The 25,697-nt window shown below is 27.1% G+C and overlaps 3 protein-coding genes across 3 annotated transcripts; all 3 read right to left on the reverse strand.

The window, feature by feature from the left end:
- Positions 1-7,042: 7,042 nt before the first annotated feature.
- Positions 7,043-9,168, reverse strand: LOC134832585 (uncharacterized). Its single transcript, XM_063846662.1, has 5 exons — positions 8,690-9,168; positions 8,110-8,617; positions 7,788-7,957; positions 7,440-7,729; positions 7,043-7,383 (listed from the first exon to the last, which is right to left on the reverse strand). The coding sequence occupies exons 1-5, from the start codon at positions 9,166-9,168 to the stop codon at positions 7,043-7,045; spliced, it is 1,788 nt and encodes a 595-aa protein (XP_063702732.1).
- A 2,148-nt stretch (positions 9,169-11,316) lies between these two features.
- LOC134831852 (inactive serine protease scarface-like) lies at positions 11,317-14,443 on the reverse strand. Its single transcript, XM_063845676.1, has 4 exons — positions 14,391-14,443; positions 12,316-12,663; positions 11,969-12,246; positions 11,317-11,904 (listed from the first exon to the last, which is right to left on the reverse strand). The coding sequence occupies exons 2-4, from the start codon at positions 12,658-12,660 to the stop codon at positions 11,397-11,399; spliced, it is 1,131 nt and encodes a 376-aa protein (XP_063701746.1). The 5' UTR covers positions 12,661-12,663; positions 14,391-14,443; the 3' UTR covers positions 11,317-11,396.
- A 6,139-nt stretch (positions 14,444-20,582) lies between these two features.
- On the reverse strand, positions 20,583-25,256 carry LOC134829533 (protein ABHD18). The gene is made up of 4 exons (XM_063842634.1): positions 25,011-25,256; positions 23,883-24,343; positions 22,180-22,699; positions 20,583-22,115 (listed from the first exon to the last, which is right to left on the reverse strand). The coding sequence occupies exons 2-4, from the start codon at positions 23,972-23,974 to the stop codon at positions 20,964-20,966; spliced, it is 1,764 nt and encodes a 587-aa protein (XP_063698704.1). The 5' UTR covers positions 23,975-24,343; positions 25,011-25,256; the 3' UTR covers positions 20,583-20,963.
- Between the last annotated feature and the right edge of the window lie 441 nt (positions 25,257-25,697).

Below are 25,697 nucleotides of genomic sequence, written 5' to 3' on the forward strand. Positions count from 1 at the left end.
TCGGTAATTTGACTTGTCCATCAGCGCATTTGGAAGATGGCAATCCGGGATCGACGTAATCTGTTGGCCAATCATCTTTGTAATCGGGATCGCGACAACAAACGCCACGATTTCCGTCGGATTTCTTGCAAGGCAACAACGGTTGACGGAAAGCTTCTTCTTCGGGCGTTAAGGTAACGGCACTTTTTGACAAGACACCGAATTGATCGCAATTGGCGACGTCAGAACAGACCATTGCTGTGCTGCATTTGAAGGTAAAGATGCCGAAGGGACTTTGGGCGAGCACGGAGCTCAAGCACGCTAACGTGCATAGCAGCAATTTGAACATGCTGAAACACAAAATGAACGAAAATTGTTAAAAATGTGACAAATTATGCGGAAAAAAGGTTCGTCACTTAAAATTAATCGACAATTTGAGGACAAGTGAAGTGTTTTGATCGTTTTATTGAACTTGACCTTCACAAAAATGCCCAAAAATGTCCATTATTTCTATTTTATTCAAAAAAAAATCAATACAACACGTTCATCTCATATCAAAAAATTATGCAAATCCGCATTTTACGACTTTTGGTTCGTTGTGACGATCACGTAGGCCGACACGTGTGCAAGAAATTTGCAATTATCAACTCGTGTGAACATAAATCTTTTAAATTTCGTTCTAAAAGTTTTTTTTTTGATAATTTTTTTATGTTAATTAGAATTTTTCTCTTCCGCCTCTTAATGTATCATCAAAAATTGTTCGATAAAATATTCATAAATCTTTTTTAAATTTTATTTTATTCAAATTAAGTGATTTTTCTCATCATAAATCGCCTTTTAGGCATTTTTTTTACAAAACGTGATAATCTTTCATTGTTTGAATTTATGAGACCGCTAATTGCTTGATTAGATGGTTATTAGCTGTTTTGTTGGGCGTGACAAAAAATAGTGTGAAAAATGTATCTTCTGCTTTTCATGGTCAATATTTTTTTTATGAACTGATTCACTTAATTTATTGCTTAATTACTCAAGGAGATGTTAATAGTATTATGAAATTTTCGATAATTTGATGAAATAATATTTTTAATTGTCCTTCAGTGATTTATGCGGGAAATTCCTTGAGAAGTAATTTGAAGTAATTAATCCTTAGAATGATTTTTTCGATTTTTTGGGTATTTAGTTTACTTCCGATCCATTTTTAATTTTATTTGCGATTTATTTTTGTATAATTTATGCAAATTTGTGCACTCGTGTGGTCGATTAAGAAAATTTATGTGTTGTTTTTTGATATAATTTTTGTTTTCATGTCACAAGAATCCTTTCTAATATTTATGTTTTATTTTTAGAGTTCTTTTTTTTATTATTTAATTATTTTTTGAAATTTTAATTTTTTTTTTAAATATTTTTTTTAAAAATTTTTTTATTTAATTTTTTTTTTAATTTAAATGAATCAGTTCTTTTAAATATTTTATTTTATTTTATTTATTTATTTATTTTTTTTAATTATTTTTTTTATTTTAATTTTAAATAAGCACTAATTTTTTTATTTTATATATGTTAACATTTTTTGTTTCAAATGCAACATAATCTTCACTTACATTATTTTTCTATTTTTTTTAACCGAGATCTAATAAAGATCCGTTTTAAGACGCGTAAGGGTTAATACTATTCATCAACTGAAAAACGCCCCTGCTTTATATACCCGCGAAAAGTGTATCAGCTACAAAATTCTACTACCACTTAATATGTTAATCAATCAGATTTATTCGCTAAAAAATGTGAATGATCTAGTTTTTTATGTTGTTTCATAGATATACTAAACAAGGAGAAAAAAGTCGGAAATGTCAACGGTACATGAAATTTTTTTTAAATTTTTATATTTTTTTAAATTTTTATTTCTTTGTGTGAAAAAATGAAAGGAATTCAACAGAAAAGGAAAACATCATTAAAATGCAGTAAAAGTTAACGAGTTTGTCTATTTTTTCAAGCATTTTAGAGAAGTTTATGGTTTTGTTGCCGTTTAAGAAAAATTTCAACATTAAGGTAAGAACTCAATTTTTTTTTTAAATATTTCTACAAAGAGTTCGAAAAAAAATATGTGAAATGTCAAAAAAGGAAGTTTAATAAAAAAATAAAGAAAAAAATTTTGAAAATTAATTGATTAAATTAAATTAATTAAATTTAAAATTTAAATTTAAAAAATAAAAAAAAAAAAAAATAAAAAAAATTTTAAATTTTAAAAAAAACAATAAAAAAAATTAAAAATAAATAAAATAAAATTAAAATAAAAAAAAATTAATTGAAAAAAAAATAAATAAAAAATTTTAATTTTTTTAAATAAAAAATTTTTTTTTTAAATTAATTAAAAATAAAATAATAAAAATAAAATAAAATAAAAATTAATAAAGAAAAAAATTAAATAAACAACTTAATTTTTTCTTTTTTTTATTTTTGAAAAAAATCAATAAAAATTCCAAAAAATGTTAAGATAGAAAAATTTTCTCTCACGAAACTTCAGACGTTTCTTTATTCAGTGTCTGTTTAACAAATCTTCGCACCTACTCATACGAAAACCGACAAAAAACAATAAAAACAAACGAAAATGATATCGAATTGCCAACCCCTCCAAAATTTTTTCTTGCATCGTTAAACAAACATTTTTTGACGAATTTTTATGATTCAACTCTTAATGACGAGCGCTTTTTTTTATAACTAATCATTTTTCGCAAAAATCAATTTCCTACTTAGACTAAAATTTTTAATGTCCAACATAAAAAAATAGATCAAATCATTAATTTTTATTATTTTTTTTTTAAATATCACGGACAGACTTTTATTTGGATTAAATTTCAAGAATTCGTCAAAAATTAAGAAAAATGAAGCAATTCCTGTTTAAAAGGTAATTTGTTAGATTCTGATCGAATGGCACGTCGTCGCAAGTTTTATGAGAATTTTGCTACAAATGGCGATAAAAATGGTAATTTATAGAAAAAATAAAATAAAATCATAAAAACTAGAAGATTTTTTGGTATAAAATTTCTGACGCTCAATTTTTTATTATTTTTTTTTTCTTATTTTTTAAAAGCTTTTATCTTCTAATTTTATTTGAGGATGCGGAATCGCGATTTGGATATTTCGATGGGTTAACCAAGGCGTCTTTGAACCATTCGAATTCGATGCGTGAGAATGTAATGACCTTCTTTCCGCAATCGACGCCGCTGTAAGTTCCCTTCAGCAAGTAAATATCGGCGGATTTCTTGTTGCGTTTTCCCGTTTCACGACAATGGAAGCCTCCGCCGAATTCAGCTAATTTACATACATCATGATTTGGCTTAGCGCATGACATTGCTTTCGGATCAAAACCCGGTACAGCGGATTTGCATTCAGATTCGCTCAAAAGCTCAACGTCGATGTAGTGAAGAGTGTTACCTTTCGAAAAAAAAAATCAAAATTTAAATTTTTTTATCAGAAATTTAAAAAAAACTTACTATTTCCCCATCCAGTAACAACGCAATCATCATAACTGAAGAACGGAATGGCATAAAACTCATCCAAACAGATTGCTTTTGTGTAATGATTGTAACTGACTTTCTTGCTCAGATGCAAAATGGCAATGTCGTACTTTCCAGTTGCCGAATCGTAGTTTGGATCAAAGGCAATTGCACTACATCCGGAAATTTGGGGATTCTTGTCGCCTTTTTTGAACTCAAACACGCTTAACGGGTCAGAAATGTCGTAGATACCGACAGCAACTTGTAGTTCGGATGCGTCATAGCTGTGAATTTCATAATGTTTCAACATTTTTTCGTGTTTTTTTTTTTTTTTGTTTTTTTGAAGATCAAGGTTACTTACTCTTTGATGCACGAAGCGGTTGTTGTGCACGTGCTGTAAATCGTGTTATAGCACACGCACAAAAATTGACCGGATTTTGTGAAGACAGCGCCTTGCCATGGGAATTCTCCTGCTCCTGCTTCGAAATCTGAGGAATCGTATGGTTTGAAGACTTTGTCGGGAATTGCAGTCTGAAAATTAAAATTTAATAAAAAATAATTAAATTTCATAAATAAAAAAAAATATTTTAAAAAAATTAAAAAATAAAAAAACTAAAAAATTACTTTAGTTTAAAAATTTTCATTATTAAAAAAATAATTATTCATCAATATTTTTAAAATTTAATTTTATTTAAAAATTTAAAAAAATTAAATTAAATTAAAATAAATAAAAAAAATAAATAAAGTAACTTAATTATTTAAACTAAAAAAATATAAAAAAAAAACTTATTGAAAATAGAAATTTCATAATTTTTTGCGTTTATCTTTAAATTATCTTTTTAAGGTGATTTTAGTGTTAAAAATTAAAAAAAAAAAATAAATAAATAATTTTTATGAATTAAATTTAAAAATATATTTTTAGAAAAATTTTAAAAAATTATATGAAAAAAATTATTGAAAATATCTTTAAAAAAAAATTCTTAATTATTTTAAAATCAACTAATTATCAAATGAAACTGTTCAGCATTATTTATATTTTTTTATCACTTTGTTTATTAATTAAAAATTTAAATAAATCAACTTAAATATTTAAATTATAAAAAAAAAATTGAAAGTTGATAAAAATATTATTATTGAAAATTCAAAATTTATTTTGAGAAAAAAAAAATAATTAAAATTATTTGATTTAATTAAAAGTTATAATTATTTAATTTAATTTAATATTTTTTTTATTTAATAAATTTTCAGAATTTCAGTTAAAAATTGATATGCGAAAAAAAAAATTTTGTTTGAACTTACGCGATTTCTTGGCGGGCATCCACGCGATTCATCAGGCTTGTTAATGTTCAAATACGGAGGAGGCGTTGGCTTATCACTTCTTGGCGTCGTCGGCGTTAATACCTCAAAATTGACAGGAGGTCTTGTTGTTTCAACTCCCGGCACAAAAGGAGGTTTTGTCGTTATCTTTCCATGCTCCGGAGGATTCGTCGTCTTAAAGCTACATTCTCCATTGGGTAATTTCACAGCGGGCGGTTTGCAATCATCAACCGGTCCATTTGTTGGCGGCGGAGGACGAGGAGGTAATGTTGTTCCGACAGTTCGTTGCGTCGTTGGTCTTGGAACAGTTGGCGGAGGAGGCGTTTCTCGAAGGCCGCAATAACCTCCGGGAAGCCATTCTTGCGGAGGCGTACATTCGCGTTTTTTCACTCCCGAATCTTGGAAATCTGTTGGCCAATCATCTCTGAATTCAGGATCGCGACAACAAACGCCGCGATTTCCGTCGGGTTTTTTGCATGGAACGAGAGGCGAACGGAATTCTTCTTCTTCGGGCGTTAATGTGACGGTTGTTTTGACGAAAACTCCGTTAAAATCGCAGTTTGGTTTGTCAACGCATACCATAGCTGTTGAACATTTGAAGGTAAATACATCGTGTGTCGATGCAGCGAATACTGCGCTTATATAAAGCAATATTCCTATCACGGGTTTTAACATTCTGTATAAAAAATTATGCAAAAAAAGAAAATAAATTATTTTTGATTCACTTTTTTAAATTATTTTTTTTAATTAATAATTTTTGATAAAAATTTGAGCACATTAAAAGTCTTTATAATATAGTTTTGATAATGTTCATTTTTTTAATTTAATAATAATTATTTTTTTATACAATTTATATTTTTATTTAATTTTTTTATAATATTTTTTTATTTCAAATTTATGTTTTAAATTTTAATTTTTATTTCAAAACTTTAAATATATTATTTTTTTATGCTGATAAATTAATTTTATATATATATTTATTTTTTTTTTTTTGCTTTTATTCAACAAATAATTAAATTTTCACAAAAAAAAATATATGATATTTTTTTTTTTATAAAAATGAAGTTGGTTTTTGAAGTTATTAATTTCTTTTTTAAAAATTTATATTTTGGTAAATTCAAAAAATATTTTTTATTTTTTTTTTTTTTATTTTTTCAATTATAACTTTTTATAATTATTAATATAATAAAACTCAATTTTCACTTTAACTTGAATTAAAATATTCATTTTTATAATTTTTGAAGTTTCTTATTAATTTTTTATTCCAAATTTTTATATATTTTTATAAAGTTTTTATATTTTTCATGGTTTATATTATATCATATTATATAACTTTTTTATTATTATATAACTTCACATGTTATATAATATTAAATTTTATTTTTTTTTTAAATTTCTATATTTTTATTTTAATCCATAACACATTTTTTAAGTATTTTAATCCAATATTTTGCTCCATTTGTAATCCAAAAAATTTCTATAACTTAAAAATCACTTTTATTCTTACTTTTTATCAATATCGAACGACGATTCGTTCTAAGTCGCGACAAAAATGAGACTCTTTTTGCCTTGCGCCGTTCTGCTCTTTATATATCTTGTCCGAGATCTAATTTTAATCTTTCGACCTAAACTAAAAAAAAAAATAAGTAAAAAAAAATTTTTAGATCATTATGTTAATATAATAACAGTTTATTTTTTCGTCTTCTTATTTTATTTGTCTACAGAAAATACAGAAAAAGGCAAAGAACAGAGGTGAAACGCTGCAATTTCCAGTTCTGAAATTTTGTTTGGTGATAAATTTGATATTTATCGACTGTTAATGAAACAAAAATTCTTATTATTAATATGGTAGAATTCTATTCGGTATGAAAAAAAAAAGATAGAAAAAGCGGTGAACTAATGATAATGAACTTAAAAATCAAAATTAATGTGCAAAAAATACAAAAATTAATTCGAGAATATTTAAATGATACAAAAACAGAAAAAATCATGCTGACCTAAACGGATTCTTCGTCTTTACGTGATTTTTTAAATTCTTGAAAAAAAAGAACTAATAATATTTTGAAGACTCATATAAGAAGTCAGGTATTTTGAAACATCTGGAAATAAAGTTATAAACAGTTAAGTGACAAAAAACAATAAACAATTTTTTTATTAATTTTTTTTTAATTTTTATATTTTTTTTTATAAAATTTCTTTCAATAGATTTTCAGTCAATTTTTTATTTTTTTTTTCTTATTTTTTTTTAAAGTAATTTATTTTCTAATTTTATTTGAGGATGCGGAATCGTGATTTGTATAATTTGATGGGTTCAGCAAGGCGTCATTGAACCATTTAAAGTCAATTTTTGAGAAAGTGATGATATTTTTGCCGCAATCCACAGCACTATATACTCCTTTAAGCAAATAGATATCGACGGACTTTTTGTTGCGTTTTCCCGTTTCACGACAATGCATTCCTCCTCCGAATCCAGCTAATTTACATACATCATGATTGGGTTTGGCACATGACATGGCTTTCGGATCAAAATCAGGTACAGCAGATTTGCATTCAGATTCGCTCAAAAGTTCGACGTCGATATAGTGAAGAGTGTTACCTATAAAAATTTATTTTTTTAATATTTTTTTAAATTTTTTAAAGAAAAAAACTTACTTTCTCCCCATCCAGTAACAACGCAATCATCATAGTTGAAGAAAGGAATGGCATAATGTTCATCCAAGCAAATAAATTTCGTGTAATAATTGTAATTTACTTTTGTGTTCAATTGTAAAATGGCGATGTCGTTCTTTGTCGTTACTTTACTATTGTACTTTGGATCGAAGGCAATTACGCTGACTCCGTAAATTTGGGGATTCTTGTCGCCTTTTTTGAACTCAAACACGCTCAACGGGTCAGCAATGTTGTAGATACCGACAGCAACTTTTAGTTCGGATGCGACATATCTGTGAATTTCATAATGTTTCAACATTTTTTTTTTTTTTGAAGATCAAGGTTACTTACTCTTTGATGCACGAAGCGGTTGTTGTGCACGTGCTGTAAATCGTGTGATAACACGAGCACAAAAATTGACCGGATTGGGTGAAGACGGCACCTTGCCATGGGAATTCACCTGCTCCTGCTTCGAAATCTGAGGAATCGTATGGTTTGAAGACTTTGTCGGGCATGGCAGTCTAAAAATTAAAGAAATAATTTAAAAAAATATATAAAATGAAAAATTTAATTAATTTTAGTTTGAATATAAATAATCAAAAAGCGAAATTCAATGAAAAAAATTAATTAAATGAAAAAAAAATAATTAATACTAAATTTAATTTTTACTTACTCGATTTCTTGAAGGGCATCCTCGTGATTCATCGGGCTTATCAATGTTTGAATAAGGAGGAGGAGGCGTTTTTGGCGTCGTCGTTATTGGAAGAGTAGTTTTAGAAGAAGTTGTGACGGGCGTAGAAGGAGTTGTGCTTGTCGGAGTATGAGGAGTTGTCGTAGAAGGAGTTGTGATTGACGGAGTATGAGGAGTTGTCGTAGAAGGAGTTGTAATTGACGGAGTATGAGGAGTTGTCGAAGAAGGAGTTGACGGAGTATAAGGAGTTGTCGTAGAAGGAGTTGTGATTGACGGAGTATGAGGAGTTGTCGTAGAAGGAGTTGTGATTGACGGAGTATGAGGAGTTGTCGTAGAAGGAGTTGTAATTGACGGAGTATGAGGAGTTGTCGTAGAAGGAGTTGTAATTGACGGAGTATGAGGAGTTGTCGTAGAAGGAGTTGTGATTGACGGAGTATGAGGAGTTGTCGTAGAAGGAGTTGTGATTGGGAGTAGGAGGAGTTGTCGAGTACTAGGAGTTGTAATTCGTAGAAGGAGTTGTCGAAGAAGTTGTTATTGACGGAGTATGAGCTTGTCGGAGTACTAAAAGTTAGGAGGAGTTGTCGTAGAAGGAGTTGTGATTGACGGAGTATGAGGAGTTGTCGTAGAAGGAGTTGTAATTGACGGAGTATGAGGAGTTTTCGAAGAAGGAGTTGTGATTGACGGAGTATGAGGAGTTGTCGAAGAAGGAGTTGACGGAGTATAAGGAGTTGTCGTAGAAGGAGTTGTGATTGACGGAGTATGAGGAATTTTCGACGATGGCCAATCGTCACGATAATCCGGATCGCGACAACAAACGCCGTAATTTCCGTCGATTTTTTTGCAAGGCAACAACGGTTGACGGAAAGCTTCTTCTTCGGCCGTTAATGTGACGGTTGTTTTGACGATAATTCCATTAATATCGCAGTTCGGTTTGTCAACGCATACCATAGCTGCTGAACATTTGAAGGTAAATGCATCGTGTAATGTTGCTGCGAATGTTACACTTATACAAAGCACTATTGCTATCACGGGTTTTAACATTCTGAAGAGAAAAATCATGGAAAAAGACAAAATGTAACTTATTATTTACTTTTTTAAAAATATTAAAGTTCATATGAAAACTTAAATAGAACACAAATTATTAAAAGTCTTTAAATTTTACTTTAGATAATGTTCATATTTTTTTAATTTATCTTATTTTATTATTTATTTCATATTCAATGTATTTTCATATTTAAAATAATTTTTTCTTCAACACTTTAAATATATTATTTTTGAAATAAATTTGTAAATTTTTTATAAAAAATTAAAAATATGTATTAATATTTAAGTTTTAAGCTTTTTTATTATTAAGTTTTAACTGGTTTTCATTTTTTTAAATAATTTTTATTCATTTGTTACAGTTGAACGTTGCAAAAAAAATTAAAATATATTTTTACAATATTCATTTTATAACTTATGTTTCACTTTAACTTAAAATGTTCATCACTGTATATACTTTTGTTTTATATCATATTTTTAGTTTCTTTCAATTTTTGATAAAAATATTTTTTTTCGTTATTTTTTATTTTCAATTTTTAATTTTTTTTAACATATAATTTTTTCTCATTTTCAGTATTAATGCTGTTCAAATTTTTATAAGTCTCTGTTTAAGAATGCACAAATATATTTTGTTGAATAAATAAAATATCCAAGTTTAATCCAATATTTGCTCCATTGGTAATCCACAAAAATTCTATAACTTAAAAACACTTTTATTCTTACTTTTTTATCAATATCGAACGACGATTCGTTCTAAGTCGCGACAAAAATGAGACTCTTTATGCCTTGCATCGTTCTCCTCTTTATATATCCTGTCCGAGATGTTCTTTTGACCTAAACAAAAGAAGCAAAAAATGATTGAATAAACATTTGATTTTTTTTCTTTTCCTAATTTATGCGTTTTCAGCAACAATCTTGCAAAGAAAAGAGTTGAACCGCAGATGCTAAATTTTGTTTATATTCATAAATTTGACATTTATCGGCAGCTAATGCAACAGAAAATGCTTATTATCAATTTTTTTGAATTATTTTTGGCTTGAAAAGGGGATGACCTAATGATATTGAACTTGAAAAAATAAAAATTTATGTGCAAAAAACACAAAAACATATTCAAGAATATAAAATTTCTGCAAAAAAAAAAAATACTGACCTAAACAACTTTTATTTCTTCGTCATATTCGATATTTTTTGACTTCTTGAAAATTCTTAAACATCTGAAAAAAATTGAGTGTCAAGAGCCCATAAAAGAAGTTTTAGAACAATAAAACGCTTGCGTCTAAAATAAACATTTTAATTTGGCGGATATTTTTTTTTCTTATAAAAGAAAGCATCATTGAACTTCTAGTTTTTAAAAAATAAATTAATTCAAAAAATTAAATTGGATTTTAATTAAAATATTTTTTTCATTAAATTTTAAATTTTTAAATAAATTGAAGTTAAGTTAATTAGTTAAACTAATTAATAATTTTTTCGAATATTTTTAATCAAAAATTAAGAAAAAAAAAATTACCAAAAAAGAATCGTCACAAGATTTTGAAATTTTTTCAAATATATTTTAAAAATAATTTTTTAGAAGAAAATTTATGTCAAAATCGATTTTTTTTTTTTTTTTTTTGAAAAATTTCTTTAAAAACTTTCGAAAATGTCTAATTATATTTTAATGAAATTTAAAAAAAATATGAATTTTGCCCTGTTTGACGAAATTTTTTTTATAGAAAATTTAATTAAAATTCTAATTTAAATAACAAATTAAATATATTTAAATTAAAAAATAATTAAATTAAAATCTAATTTGAATATTTTTCTTTCATTTTTTTATTTTAAATTTTTACTTTAATATTTTTTTTAATTTTTTTTTTCACTTTAATATTTTAAATTTCAAAAAATAATTTTTTTAAAATTTTTAAAAAGAAAGAAAATTTGAGAAGAAAATTCATGTCAAAATCAAAGATTTAAGAAAAAAAAATAATTTTATAAATTTATTTTGAAATTCAATAAAAAATTTAAAAATAATATTTTTAATTAAAAATTTGTCAAATTTCTTCAAAAAGTATAATAAACGCATAAACAACGCTCTATATACATAATAAAAAAAACTATGTATAAAAATTCAAATTTTTTACACAAAAATGCGGAAAGTGTTATTTATCAAATCTTTTTTTTTATTTATTTTATTAAATCGTATCGGTTTTTTGCCTTAAAATTTACATTTTTACATTAAAAAAAATTCATGGACTGTATTTTTCTGGATTTCTGAGAGCATCGTCGAACCATTGTGTGAACTCGATGCGTGAATATGTGATGATTTGTGATTCAGGGTCGCATACATTAACAGCCGAGTAAACACCCTTAAGCCAGTACGTATCGTCAGCGGGCTTGTTACGTTGTCCAATTTTGCGACATTGGAAACCGCTTCCGAAATCAAACAATTGACACACATTCTTATCGCTATTAACTTTTCCGCAAGATTCACGTTTGCGATCAAATCCGGGCACGAGTTCTTCGCATTCCTTCTCAGTCAACAACAAAACATCAGCCCAATGGTAAGTGTTATCGCTCTTTCCCCATCCGGTGACGACGCAATCGTCATATTTGAAGAAGGGAATTGCCTTTGGTCGATCCAAACAGATTGGGAGCGTGTAATAATTGTATTCAACTTCTTTCTCCATGTGCAAAACGGCAATATCGCGTTTCTTGGTAGCAGCATCGTATTCAGGATCGACAGCAATTGCTTTGCTAAAAGAGGAAAAATTGAAAATTTCATCAATTTTTTCAAAAAATTTAATTTTTTTTAACTTACACAGGAGAAATTTGTGCTTTTTTGTCAACGCCGGGAGCTTCTTGGACCTTCAATGGAGCAGCGATGTCGTACATGCCAACGCCAACCTTGATATCTTCGAGTTTAAGTCCCGCAACGCATGAAGCAGTCGTTGTGCAAGTGTTTTGTTCAGTGAAGAAACATGTGCAGAGCAATTTTCCGGATGATGATAAGACAGCTCCTTGCCATGGGAATTCTCCGGCGCCTGCATCGAAATCTGCTTCGTCATATGGGCGGTAATCTTTGTCAGGCATGGCAGTCTAAACACAAAAAAAGGTAAAAAAATTAAAATTTCACAAAAAAAATTTTAAATTATTTTTTTTTCTTACTCTGTTTCTTTGAGGGCATCCCGATCCAGCTTTTGGCGGAGCTTGATATTGTCCTTTTTCGTCGTAATTGATGTCAGTTGGCCAATCATCAACGAAATCGGGATCACGACAACAAACGCCTCGTCCTCCTTCGGGTTTTTTGCATGGCAACAAAGGCATACGGAAAAGTTCCTCATCTTCAGTTAGGGAAACAGTAGTTTTCGATAAAACTCCGTTGAAATCGCAACTTGGCTTGTCAACGCAAACCATAGCAGTTGAACACTTAAAGGTGAAAACTCCGAAAGGATCTTGGGCATTTGCGATGCCAAAAACGCAGCAAACTGCGATTACAGCTAACCGAAACATGATCTGTTTGGGAAGAAGAAAATAATAAAAAAATATTAGAATTAATTATTGATTTGAGAAAATTTAATTTAAAATTATTTTAAGGTTAAATAATTTAAAAAAATAATTTTTATATTTTAATTTTTAATATTAATTATTTAATTAACAAATATTTTTAATTATATTAAATTAAAAATGTATCAAAATTAATTTTTAGATTTTAAATTTTTAAAAAATACAATTTTTAATTATATTAAAAAATATTCAATTACTAAAAAAATAATTTTAATTCAATTTCTAAATTTATCAACAATTTTTATTTAAAATAATTTAATTAATAAAATTAAGTTTCAAAAAAAAAAAATAATTAAAATAAATTAAATTAAAATTTTGATATATTTAATTTTTAATTTATTTTAGTATTTTCTTATTTAAATCCTTAAAACTAATAAATTTTTAATTATTTTAATTTTTTATTAAATTAAGTTATATTTTTTTTAATTAAATTTTTTATTAAAAAAATAAAATTAAAATTAAAAAAAAATAAAATTAAATTTTAAATTAAAAAAAAATTATCAAAAAATTTTATACAATTTTAATTAAATTTTATTATAATTTAAATTTAAATTATTTTTTTCCAAATAAAAAATAAAAAAAAATATTAAAATTTTAATTAACCAAAATAAACAATAAAATTTAAACAAATTTTTGATAACAACGACCGATAAATCAATAAAAAACGACATTAATGTGCGTTGACGAATTAGTCTAGCCTGTCTTTTCATATTTCCGTTAAACTATTTTAATTTATGTTGTGGGAACCTGATACATAAATCTCGTTTTTCATGGTCATTTTTGACCAATGTGATCATCTATCAATCATTGAGAGACTTTCATACAAAAAAAGAGTTCAATTTCCTCAATGAACATTTTTTCTACTACTAATTTTAACTTCAAAGGTGCGAAGAAGCTAATTGTTACGTAATGTCATATTTGTGTTACACTCGACGTATTTTCGCACAATATTGACAATTTTATGAATTTCTGCAAAATTTTTGTGAAGTGCGCTTCAAGGAAGCATCATGACCTTCTGATAATTTTTTGAGCAAATTTCAAAAATTTGTTCGATTCTAACGAGAAACAAGTTTTGAGCTCTTATCTAACATCGCGTAGAATCATAAAAAGTTGAAATTTATACAATTATAACCTTGTTCTATAACTTTTTTTTAGACAAAATATCTGGTTTCGCGTTAAAAATTGGTCTATGCGTCAATTTTGTCTGTCGAAAAGATAAATTTTGTTTGAAAAATTGCTAAATTATAGACCGGGCGGCATTTCTTTTTTTTATTTGCTAATTTAATCCTCTCGTTAATGATCAAAAACCTTAAATTTATATTTTTTTTATAAAGAATCTACTTTTATGTCTATTTGTGTGGAAACGCATGGTACTTTATAATTTTTTTAAATCATTAAAATTTTTGTAGAATTTTTATTTCTTATATAACTAACTTCCTTTCACTTTTTTTTAAGGTATAAATTTTTTTAATATTTTTTTTAAATTTTTTTATAGTTCTTGAATATTTTAATTGTTAGATTTTATGTTGGTTTTATGGGAATTAAATAATTTTTTAAGCACATTTTTGTCACAATATTTAAAGCCCTTTTTTATCGGATTATTTTTTTAATGTGATTTTTGCTTAATTTTTCGTTAAGAATTTAAATATTTTAATATTTTTTTTTCTTAAACTCACTTTTTTTAAATTTTTTTTTGACCGCAAGTTCAAAAGGTCTTACTCAAAAAACCGTTCAAACGACACTATGGTCTCGCGATTAACGATGCGAGCTTTTTATACGCGTTCTACCGCGAGAAAAAATAAATCTGAGTGTCACAGTGCGGTAAAAGGGTTGCGAACGGCGAGTCGTATGCTAAAGTTCAAACCACACACGAGCATTCACTCATATTTTTTTGAATAGATACCGTACGATGTGTGGTCAATTCATTATTACTTGTTATTAAGTCATCACTAAAAGACGAAAACAGCTTCAAATTGTCTTCTAACAGGAAATTTTAATGATTTGAAGAGACATTTCGGGTCGATTTCATCTCACAGTGCCTTCAATCCCCAATATTTACATGAAAAATTATTCAAAATAAACAAAAATCTTATCTCCGATGAATATCTCGACATCAAAAAGTTGATTAACGCACAAATACATGTTCACTAATTGGTTGTAAGATAACAAAAAAACACGGAATTGCCACTCAAATGACACTCAGCAACTTTCAACGATGGCTTTACAAGATCAACCGCCCATCAAAACTGCAAAAATGCCAAAAATTGCATGATTTATGGGCTAACGGGTTTGAGTGTTTGTCGTTAACTGTTCGATCATCAGGTTGGATCGTCGTCACATCGTCAGCAATGAAGCCATAAATGAGTCGGTAATTGACGTGCCGCGATAAAAGTTTAGCTAAAAAGATGTAAGTGATGTTAATGTTTGTTTAGTTAAGTTGTAAAAAGTCGCATCTTTGATTATTTGTGAGATTTTAAGGGGAAAACTAGTTGCGTGACCTCTTTTTTGTTCATAATTTTAATAATAATACTGCTGCGTTGCGTTGCTTGTCGCTCATTAATTGAACAAAAGTTAGCCATTAATTACGCATGATTATTATTGCTTTGTGTTGGGTAAGCTTTTATGATCTTGAATTATTGTAAATTTAAATTAAATTCCTTTTTTTTATACAAATTGGCAACAATGTTTGATTAAAAATTTTTGGTTGAAGGAAAAAATTATTGTTATCGGATTCAAATTCAAGTTTCTAAATTTTCTCAATTTTCTTAATTTAATTTTTGAAAGATTTCTCCAATTCAAGTTTCAGAAGTCTAATCCAAAACACAATTTTATAAACTTTCAAAGGGACTCCAACATGGAAAGACATGACAGTTCTTGTTTCAATCTGAAAAAAAATATTTTTAATTATTATTAAATTATTTTAATCAGTTAATTAATTATTTATTGAATTATTTTTATTTTTTTTAACAAAATAAATTGTTTTTAATTTAAAATTTTATTTTTTTAAATTAATTAAAAAATTTATAAAAAATTAAATTAATATTTATTTTTTAAATTATTTTTTGGATTTTTTAATTTTTTTTTTTATTTTTTTACAATTTTTTTTTAATTTTTGTTACCAAAATAAAATGTATTTTTAAAAAATTAGATTAAATTAAAAGACATTTTTTTAATTATTATTTTTTTTTGAACGTTAAAAAAATAAGAAATAAATAAATTAAATTGTTTAAAATAAATAAATTAAAGATTTTTCTTTATTAGTTTATTTATTAAAAAAAATTTCAAAGTAATTTTTCAAAATATTTTTTTTTAATTTAAAATTAAAAATAAATTCAAAAATTTATAAAAAAAATTAAATTAAAATTATTATTTTTTTTGTAAAATTAAAAAATATATAAAAAATGAAAAAATTAATTTATATTTTTAAAAATATTTTTTTAGATTTAAAAAAATAAAAAAAAATTTTTTGATAAAAAATTTAAAAATAAGTTATTTTGTTAAAAAAAAAAATAAAAATAATTCAATAACTAATAAAATAAATAATTAATTAATTAAAAAAAATTAATAGTTTAAAGTAATTTAAAAAAAAATAATAAAAGAACTTACCAAAATATTTTTTTAATCTAAAGAATTCTTTCTAACTTTATTTTTAGCATCCAACCACGTCGTGTGTCATGCATTGCCGCAAAAAATATTCAAATTAGATCATTTCAGTCACATAGCAGAAGCGCACATGTACAAAACAACTTTCAACTTCTTCCATAATTTTTGTCAACTTGTTCCATCCTGCGAAACTATGAGTAAGAATTCACTTTTTCTCGATTCGTTCTAAAAAAAAAGACATAAAACATCCTCAGTTTTGTGAAATTTTTCGAATGTACGAAAAAAAAATTAACGGATGACTCGATTTTGTCTGGTTATATAACAATAAAATCATCCAAAATAGAGTTTTAGAGCGCGTCGTCGTTCGTCTTCATCATTAACATAAACTTGTTAAGGTCGACGAGTCGGTAGTCATCGATCGCTATGTTGTCGTTGCTTTGCAGCCTCGAATTCTTTCTAACAGCAGCTTATGTCTGGTTGATGATTTCACGCGGTGCCCCGAAAATTCTCACTAATTTATGTTATTTTTAGACAAAAGACCTGAAAATAAAAGTGAATGTTGATTTTTTTTTATTCCGTTAACTTAAGTAAAAAAAATAAAAAAAAGTCACAAGGAAGTGTTGAAAAACGCCCTTTTTTCGGTTTTAGCACCCGATCAAGGTTGTCCTTATCATGTGTTGAAATTATTGATTGACTTTTAAGTACCAATCGCTCCAAATCAGAATAAATTTATTCTTTTTTGTTGGCGTCATTTGTTGTTTTTATTTTTATAGATTTTTATAGACTTGCCCATATAAAAAATACTTTTTTCGAAAAATTTGTTATCTAAATGTGAGTTACAGGTTTTTTTCGAATAAATATTCTGCTTAGAAGAGAAGTTGAAAAAAAAAATATCGAAATCTAGCTTGCCTTCAGACGTCAAGAAGATTAATCGCAAAATAGATATTTTTACAAAAATGTCGTAAAATTTTCAGTTCTACGAGCTTTGATTAATTTTTGAAGCTTTTTTACGTTATAAAATGATGTTTTCGTCACTTTATTGGCAATAAAGTCGTTTGACGTCTTATTTTGCTTTCTGTCTGGATCTAAACGATTGATTCCGCATTCGTAAGGGAGAAAAGTCGTTTTATGGCTAAAACAACATTTTTTTAAATTTTTTATTTATTTTTTTTAAATGCAATAAAATTTTAAATCCGGGTTGAATGTTCTAAAAAAAAAATAAGAATTAAAAAAATAAATAAAAATAAAGAGAAAGGAAGAAAATTATAAATTCAAAAAAAAAAATTTTTTTTTGTGAATTTTCGTCAAATAAAAAGTTATAAGGTACTTTTTAAAGCACGTCACTATCTAACTTATGGGAAACACGAGAAATAAAAAAATAAGCGATTCACAAAACCAGAATGGGAGTAACTATTAACGAAAACGAAATTTTTATGAGATAACTGGTTTTTCGTCATTTTTATCAAAAATCATTAAAAAACAGGAGAAGGAAACTTTTTAACCTGTTTTTGAACGCACATGCCATTAAATTTTGTTCTAACGATAAAAAAAACTTCCTTCAAAAAAAAAAAAAATTTTTTTTTTTTTTTTTAGTCTCCCTTTCATTTCCTTTCCCTTTTCCTTGTCTTTACGATAATCTTTAAAAAAAAACCTTCGCGTCATCGTAAATCTAAACTCAATAACCTATCATCATCTATTTTATTCAAACGATCAATTTATGGCTAATAATAAAACAAAAATCAAACGGTGGCTTCGTAATTTTTTATGTTCGATACAAAAAAAAATCGTCAAAACAGGAAAACAAAAGAATTACGTGACAAACGACCTTGACCCAAGTCGATGGCTATTTCACTTAATTTTTGTTAGTATTTTAACTAAGCCGAAAGTTACGGTGAAGAAAGATGAAGAAGAAACGACAAAAAAGGGGGAAACAACAAATCGAACTCTTGAACACGTTTTGATCGTTCAGTTGAATGAAATCCAATAACAGACAAAAAAAATATTCACGCGACAAAAGTTTGTTTTGTAGTTGTTGAGGGTTGGATGGAAAGTTTTTGTCTTGTCATGAGAAGAAATGAAGAAAATATGCAATGAATTTTACATACGAAAAAATTATATTAAATTTTTAAAGTGAAATTTAATTTTTATTTTTTTTTTGAACAAAAAAAAAATTATTTACCAATTGAATTTAAATTTAAAATTATTTTTTTTAATATTTTATTAAATTTTTTAAATTTTAAGAAAATTTTTTTTTAAATAAAATTTTACTTTTTTTTACAAAATTTTATTTAATTTTTTAAAATTAAAAAAAAAAAATATAAAAAAAAACATAGCTCTTGATTTAGTTTTTAAAACACTATTCAATTTTTTTTTTTTTAAAAATTAAAAAATAAATTAGAGCCCTCTGACAAATTTTTATCCATTTGGAGCAAATTTGACAAACAAAGTTTTTGACATAGAGTTTTGCTCTTGATTTAGTTTTTGACAAAATAAAACTATGTCAAAGAAAAAATTTTTTTTCAGTTTGAGTTATAAAATGCATAAAAATGATAAATTAGAGCCCTCTGACAAATTTTTATCCATTTGGAGCAAGATTTGACAAAAATTGCTTTGACACAGTTTTTGACATAGTTTTTCTCTTGATTTTTTTCAAAGAAAAATTTTTTTTCAGTTTCAATTTTTTAGCAGTTTTGAGTTGTAAAATAATTAAAAATGATAAAATGGCGCCTTCTGACAAATTTTTATCCATTTAGAGCAAAATTTGACAAAAATTGCTTTGACACAGTTTTTGACACAGTTTTTTTTTTTGTCAAAGAAAAAATTTTTTTTCAGTTTCAATTTTTTGGCAGTTTTGAGTTATAAAATGCATAAAAATGATAAATTAGAGCCCTCTGACAAATTTTTATCCATTTGGAGCAAGATTTGACAAAAATTGCTTTGACACAGTTTTTGACACAGTTTTTGACATAGTTTTTCTCTTGATTTAGTTTTCAAAATAAAACTATGTCAAAGAAAAAATTTTTTTTTCAGTTTCAATTTTTTGGCATTTTTAAGTTATAAAATGCATAAATATGATAAATTAGAGCCCTCTGACAAATTTTTATCCATTTGGAGCAAGATTTGACAAAAATTGCTTTGACACAGTTTTTGACACAGTTTTTGACATAGTTTTTCTCTTGATTTAGTTTTCAAAATAAAACTATGTCAAAGAAAAAATTTTTTTTCAGTTTCAATTTTTTGGCATTTTTAAGTTATAAAATGCATAAATATGATAAATTAGAGCCCTCTGACAAATTTTTATCCATTTGGAGCAAGATTTGACAAAAATTGCTTTGACACAGTTTTTGACACAGTTTTTGACATAGTTTTTCTCTTGATTTAGTTTTCAAAATAAAACTATGTCAAAGAAAAAATTTTTTTTCAGTTTCAATTTTTTGGCAGTTTTGAGTTATAAAATGCATAAATATGATAAATTAGAGCCCTCTGACAAATTTTTATCCATTTGGAGCAAGATTTGACAAAAATTGCAGTTTTTGACACAGTTTTTGACATAGTTTTTCTCTTGATTTAGTTTTCAAAATAAAACTATGTCAAAGAAAAATTTTTTTTTCAGTTTCAATTTTTTGGCAGTTTTGAGTTATAAAATGCATAAATATGATAAATTAGAGCCCTCTGACAAATTTTTATCCATTTGGAGCAAGATTTGACAAAAATTGCTTTGACACAGTTTTTGACACAGTTTTTGACATAGTTTTTCTCTTGATTTAGTTTTCAAAATAAAACTATGTCAAAGAAAAAATTTTTTTTCAGTTTCAATTTTTTGGCAGTTTTGAGTTATAAAATGCATAAAAATGATAAATTAGAGCCCTCTGACAAATTTTTAATTATTTGACAAAAATTGACACAGTTTTTGACACCCTCTGACAAATTTTTATTTTTTTTAAAGTTTGTTATAAAATGACATAGAGCCCTCTGACAAATTTTTATCCATTTGGAGCAAGATTTGACAAAAATTGCTTTGACACAGTTTTTGACACAGTTTTTGACATAGTTTTTCTCTTGATTTAGTTTTTAAAACAAAACTATGTTAAAGAAAATTTTTTTCTTTAAAATCTTGTCAAAAATCTAAAAATATATTTCAATTAATCCAAATCAAGCAAATAATAATTTTGAAACTCTTACCTTTATTTGTAATGTTACAAATTTAAAGAAATTAAAAAAAAAACTTTTCTTTTAGGTGACATTATAAATATTTTTTTTGTTTATTAAATCATCTATTTTGATATAAATAGACATTTAAAGCTAATATTAACAAATTTTCTAACATTAAGTTAAAATTTTTATAATTTTTGTATAATACAAAATATTTGTAAAGAATTTTTATTTAATTAATTACTTTGTTAATTCATAAAAATTCTAATTATTTCTTCACAGGGTCGTTAAAAAATTATTTCTTGGTACAAAATTTTTTTTCAGTCAATTTTCAATTTTCCCTATTTCAACTAATCCTAAGTGTTATTTAAAAAAATATTGAAAAATTATAAAAATAAAGCAAGGTTTCTTTGTTTCTCTCGTTTCAGTCTAAAATTCAAGCAAGCGTTTTTGTAACATTTATACAAAAAAAATGAAAAAAATATTTTTTTAATTTATCGTTTCAGAACTTGCAACTCCTTGATGCGATCTCGTAACGAAGTTGTATCGGGAAAAATGAGTCTGCGTTGTTGCAGCTCAAGATTGTGTGCGTTTTCGGCGTCGTAAATCTTCTTGGCGCGCTCAAATGCCTCCGCAATGGAACTTCTGAAGAGTTTTTGGTGCAAAACGTATGCCGAAACGTGTCCCGCATCCAAATATCGAATTTCGCATCCGGGCCAAATGTGTTCCAAACTGCTGCATCCTTCGCGTGGAATATAAGCGTCATCTTTGGCGCAAACGGCGATTATGAGAGATGTGTCATATGGCACGGAAAAGTTTTTCAGATGTGTACATTCATCCATCATGCCGCGCATAAACTGTGTCGCTTCACGTTCCCACCAATTTGTCTTTGTGATGTCGAAGGAAGCGCGTTTTGTGGCGGGAAGGGTCTCAACAGTGTTGGCAGTTATCTCATTTGACGTCGAAGACGATGACGAAGGCGATATGAGGCTCATGAGTTTCGTTCGACCAACATTAATCGCTGAACTGAGATATGTGCTGCTTTCATTGTTGGCGGTATCCGATTGCAAAACCATTTTTTCTTTGGAATTTTCGTCTGTGCTGCTTAATACTGTCTTCTTTTCATCGTTTCCGTTCTCAGCTTTGATTTTTTCCAAAGCCAACTTTATTTTTGTGTTCAATTCGTTAATTTCCTCCGTCGTTAGTTCACATTTTTCCGTTGAAAGTAACTTATTGAGCAAGTTTTCACTCAAATTCAAGAGATTTTTGTGTGCTTTGATGTCGATGAGACGACTTTTCACTCCATCTTTGGGTTTTGTGTTGTTAACGACGCCCAAATTCACCGGTTCGTTTGTATTTGTTGTCAAATCATCCATTTCTTTGATGTCTTTTTGCAATTCTTGCATTGATTCGGAGTAAGTTTTGACGAATTGCTGTCCCGCTAAAAATGCATCATCCACAATTGTTACCATTTTTGATAATTTTTCGCGATAATTTCCGTCGGAGAAGTATTGTGTCTCCAAAACATCCCAATTTATGCTTTGCGACATGACGCCTTGTGTGAAAACCGCCGAAGCTGTCGACCAAGAAAGGCATGGAACGAGAACCAATGGTTTGGGCCAATTTGTAGCAGCTAACGAAGCCATCTAAAAAACAAAAAAGGTAATTTTTAATATTTTTTATTGAAAAATTTTAAAATTTTTCACTTACATGTCCTCCCATAGACAATCCCGTAATACCCAATGGTCCATATCCATTCCGTTCGCACCAATTTAGCAACACGAGACTTTCGAGCACCAAACATCCTCCCATAACGAAAATATCTGACACATTATGCAACGACGATGCATGTTGATCTTTCGGTTTTCGCATCCCGTAAAAGGGATTTTCCAAAATTATCGCTCCCAAATTCGCTTCTTTGAGCAAAGGTTTGGCAATCAGGTTGCGACGTCTCCAAAAATAGTGATCGCCTGTGCCGGCGAGATGAATACACATGGGCTTGTGTACGGGATCTTTCCATTGGAGCGGAAGTACCATCTGGAAATGCGCATCTTGCGCACATTTTGGCACCAATCCGGGAAGATAGAGTTCAAGAGGCGTTGTGAATTTTCCATCGATGATGCGACAATCGGAGGTAACTTCTTCTTTGGTTATTTCAATGGGGTAATCTTTGGGTACGAGATTGTAGCACGTTTCACGATTTGAAATGAGTTTGCGGAATTCGAAAATTCTGAAAGTATAAAAAAAATCGAAAATTAATTAAAATAAATAAATTAATTTTTTATTCTTTTTTAAAAATATTTTAAATCATTTTGAATTTAAAAAAAATATTTTTTTATTATTTAATTTTTTTTAATTTTTAAAATCTTTTTAATTTTTTTAAAGAAAAATTATTTAAAAAAATTATTATATTTTTATTAATTTTAAATTAATTAATTTTAATAAAAAAAAATATTTTTAGTGTTTGTAATTTCAAACATTTTTTAAAAATTAATAATGAAAAAAAAAATAAATGTTAGAATAATTAAAAAATGAAATAATAAAAAAAAAGTATTTATTTAAAAATATAAGTAATAAAATTTATATAAATATTTTTTTTTTTTAATTTTGATTTTAATTTTTTTTAATAATTTTTATTTTATTTTTTCAAAAATTTAGAAAATAAATCAAAATATTTTTTTTATTCAAAATAATTAAAAAAATATTTTAATAATTTTTAAAAATTAAAAAATAATTAAAATAAAAAAATAATTTAAAAAAAAATAAAAATATTAATTTATATAAGAAAAATTTAATTAAATAATTTTATTTTATTTTAATTTTTTTTTTTTTTTTATTTTTTTTTTTTTTTTAAATTAATTTTTCTTTCAGCTTAACCCGATAATACGCCGCAAATAAACAGCTGTTTCGATTCTATTTCCGCAATTAACGTCAAGGCTCGAACAATGAACGTAAACAATTCCCGGCAAAAAGAAAAGAGAAAGAAAGTAATCATTCACAAATCTTATTTTTAGACACTTATCATCAAGAAAGATGAACTCTCAAAGTGCAGTTCAAGGAATGCTGTTGACTGCCTTTCCAATTTGTCTATTATGAAATCATATAAAACTTGTTCAAGTGCCAACTGTGAAAATTTTCTATTTTTAGAAGGAAATTCTACTATTTATCACTTAGGTGAGTGTTAAAAATAACAAAATTTACATAGAAACGTCACTTTATCGAATGATCGCGCCCTGATTTAATTTTTTTTCTTTCATGTTTTTTTTTCGTTTATCTCTGATTCGCATATTCGTAACATTCGCGTGTAGATAATTTTACGAAATTCGTCCTTGAAACTGTTTATTTACGTTCCGCGTATCGTCGGCGTGCGAAATGGTGTCAATACGCACAATTTTTGATGTAAATTAGGTTACCTTTGTAAGTTTTCGGGCTTGCCCCAGCCTTTGGTGAAGAATTTCGTCAACAAAAGTGATCTGTAAATCGCATCCAACTTGCTTGGCGGCATTTTTACAAAATTTTCTCTCACAAAAATAACTTTTATTCGGTTTAATTTGCTCTAATTTGTGATGTTTTTAATAAAATTTGATTATTTTTGATTAAATCCGGTTGAATGTTCGTCAATTAAATAATTTTCACGGTAATTTCTTATCACTTTAGTGTATTTTTTATTATTTCTTATCACTCTTTGTTACTAAATATTTTAAAAATTATTAGGTAACTGATTTTTTTCAATAATATTTCAATATTTTTCACAAATATTTCGAGTTTTTTGATTGATTTTAATTGTTTGTAAGTCTTTTATCTTAATTTTTTGCAGGTTTTATTGTTGAGGCGTCTGTTGATTCGATGTGAATGCCTTCCAATGTCGGCTGAACTGAAATATATAATGGTGAAAAAACAAAATTATCGTACGATCGGGCCCAATGTGATGATTCGACTGCTAAAACGTAATTGTAATGTAGGTGAGAATAGACGACGAATGAAATTTTGTTCGCTGTGGTTGTTGTTTTCATTATGCAAACACGTTCGCGGCACGTAGTCAACGTTCAACGGTCATTCATGCGATATACGAGTGTTGTTTTGATAAATTTTCCCCGTATTAATTGTTTACTCATCATTTCGCAAGAGACTAAGCCCTTTTTATTTGTCGAACAACAAATTAAATTGTCAACATATTTACTTGAGACACAAATTTTGCTTGAACTTGACAACGAATTGCGGATTCTTCGAACTATTTTTGAGTCGCGAGACGTAAACAAGGAAGTCGTGCATGGCGTTTGTGCAAAAAATAGCTTCAGAGGCAAATATCGTACGATATCACGACGTCACGTTGCCAAGACACACCTTCGAGCGGCGCGTATTTTATCGTAAACAAGAATTTTTTGTTTTTCTCACTCAAATTACGTCGTTGTTTTATCGCGTTCTGTGTGTGCGTGCAGAATTTTCATCCTACGTGACTTTTCACACACGAAAATTTTTTATGTTCTTCACGAGTTTGTTGAATTTTCTTTACGAAAAAAATGAAAAATCCAATTTCTCACCTTTGTTTTGTGATTTTTCATCTAAAATCATCGAATTTCTTCTCGAAGTTTCTTTGTTATTGTCCTCAACTGACCTTCGTTAACTCCCTGAGACGTAAACAAAGTTCCGGATTGACAAAAAACGGAAAAGTTGAGATGATTTTCGTGCAAATTGTGACTTCTTTCTGTCTTTTGAAGTATTTTCAACCCAAATGAAGCTCCAAATCCTCTCAGAATCCGCAAATTTAGTCGTTAAATTGGACCCGATTCACTGTGAATTTGTCGACTAATAGGATGTCGTTGCTGGAGATCCGGAGATGAGCAAATTGTGGTTTCAGGTCTCCGGATAGGGAAGAGAAATCCATTTAGTCGTTTTTGAAAAATTTTTCAAAAAAAAGTCGTTAGTTCTTGAATAAGCAAAATAGTAGTTTTGGAGGTTTTTTTCTCGTAAAACTCATAAAATTATCGATAGATGCAAGAATTTCATAAAATTTATAAAGAAATTCACGAAAGTTTATAAGAAAAAGATTTTTAAAAAAATTGAATCAAAAAATTAATAATTAATTAATTATTCGATTAAATTTAAATTTAATTATTCAACTTATTAATAAGTAATTAAATATAATTATTTTTGATGAATAATTAATTAATTAAAAAAATCAAAGTTAATTAATTAATTTGATTAAAATATTATTGTTATTTATTAAT

The sequence above is a fragment of the Culicoides brevitarsis genome, chromosome 2 (assembly GCF_036172545.1).
Source record: "Culicoides brevitarsis isolate CSIRO-B50_1 chromosome 2, AGI_CSIRO_Cbre_v1, whole genome shotgun sequence".
Classification (NCBI taxonomy): Eukaryota; Metazoa; Arthropoda; class Insecta; order Diptera; family Ceratopogonidae; genus Culicoides; species Culicoides brevitarsis.

Coding starts and splice junctions, on each gene's coding strand:
- LOC134832585 (XM_063846662.1), bottom strand. CDS start 9,168: ATGTTAAAACCCGTGATAGCAATAGTGCTTTGTATAAGTGTAACATTC. Junction 7,958..8,109: donor GATGCCCTTCAAGAAATCGA/GTAAGTAAAAAT, acceptor TTTAATTTTTAG/ACTGCCATGCCCGACAAAGT. Junction 7,384..7,439: donor TGTTACTGGATGGGGAGAAA/GTAAGTTTTTTT, acceptor AAATTTTTATAG/GTAACACTCTTCACTATATC.
- LOC134831852 (XM_063845676.1), bottom strand. CDS start 12,660: ATGTTTCGGTTAGCTGTAATCGCAGTTTGCTGCGTTTTTGGCATCGCA. Junction 12,247..12,315: donor GATGCCCTCAAAGAAACAGA/GTAAGAAAAAAA, acceptor TTTTGTGTTTAG/ACTGCCATGCCTGACAAAGA. Junction 11,905..11,968: donor AAAGCACAAATTTCTCCTGT/GTAAGTTAAAAA, acceptor TTCCTCTTTTAG/CAAAGCAATTGCTGTCGATC.
- LOC134829533 (XM_063842634.1), bottom strand. CDS start 23,974: ATGCCGCCAAGCAAGTTGGATGCGATTTACAGATCACTTTTGTTGACG. Junction 22,700..23,882: donor AAGCCCGAAAACTTACAAAG/GTAACCTAATTT, acceptor TTATACTTTCAG/AATTTTCGAATTCCGCAAAC. Junction 22,116..22,179: donor GATTGTCTATGGGAGGACAT/GTAAGTGAAAAA, acceptor TTTGTTTTTTAG/ATGGCTTCGTTAGCTGCTAC.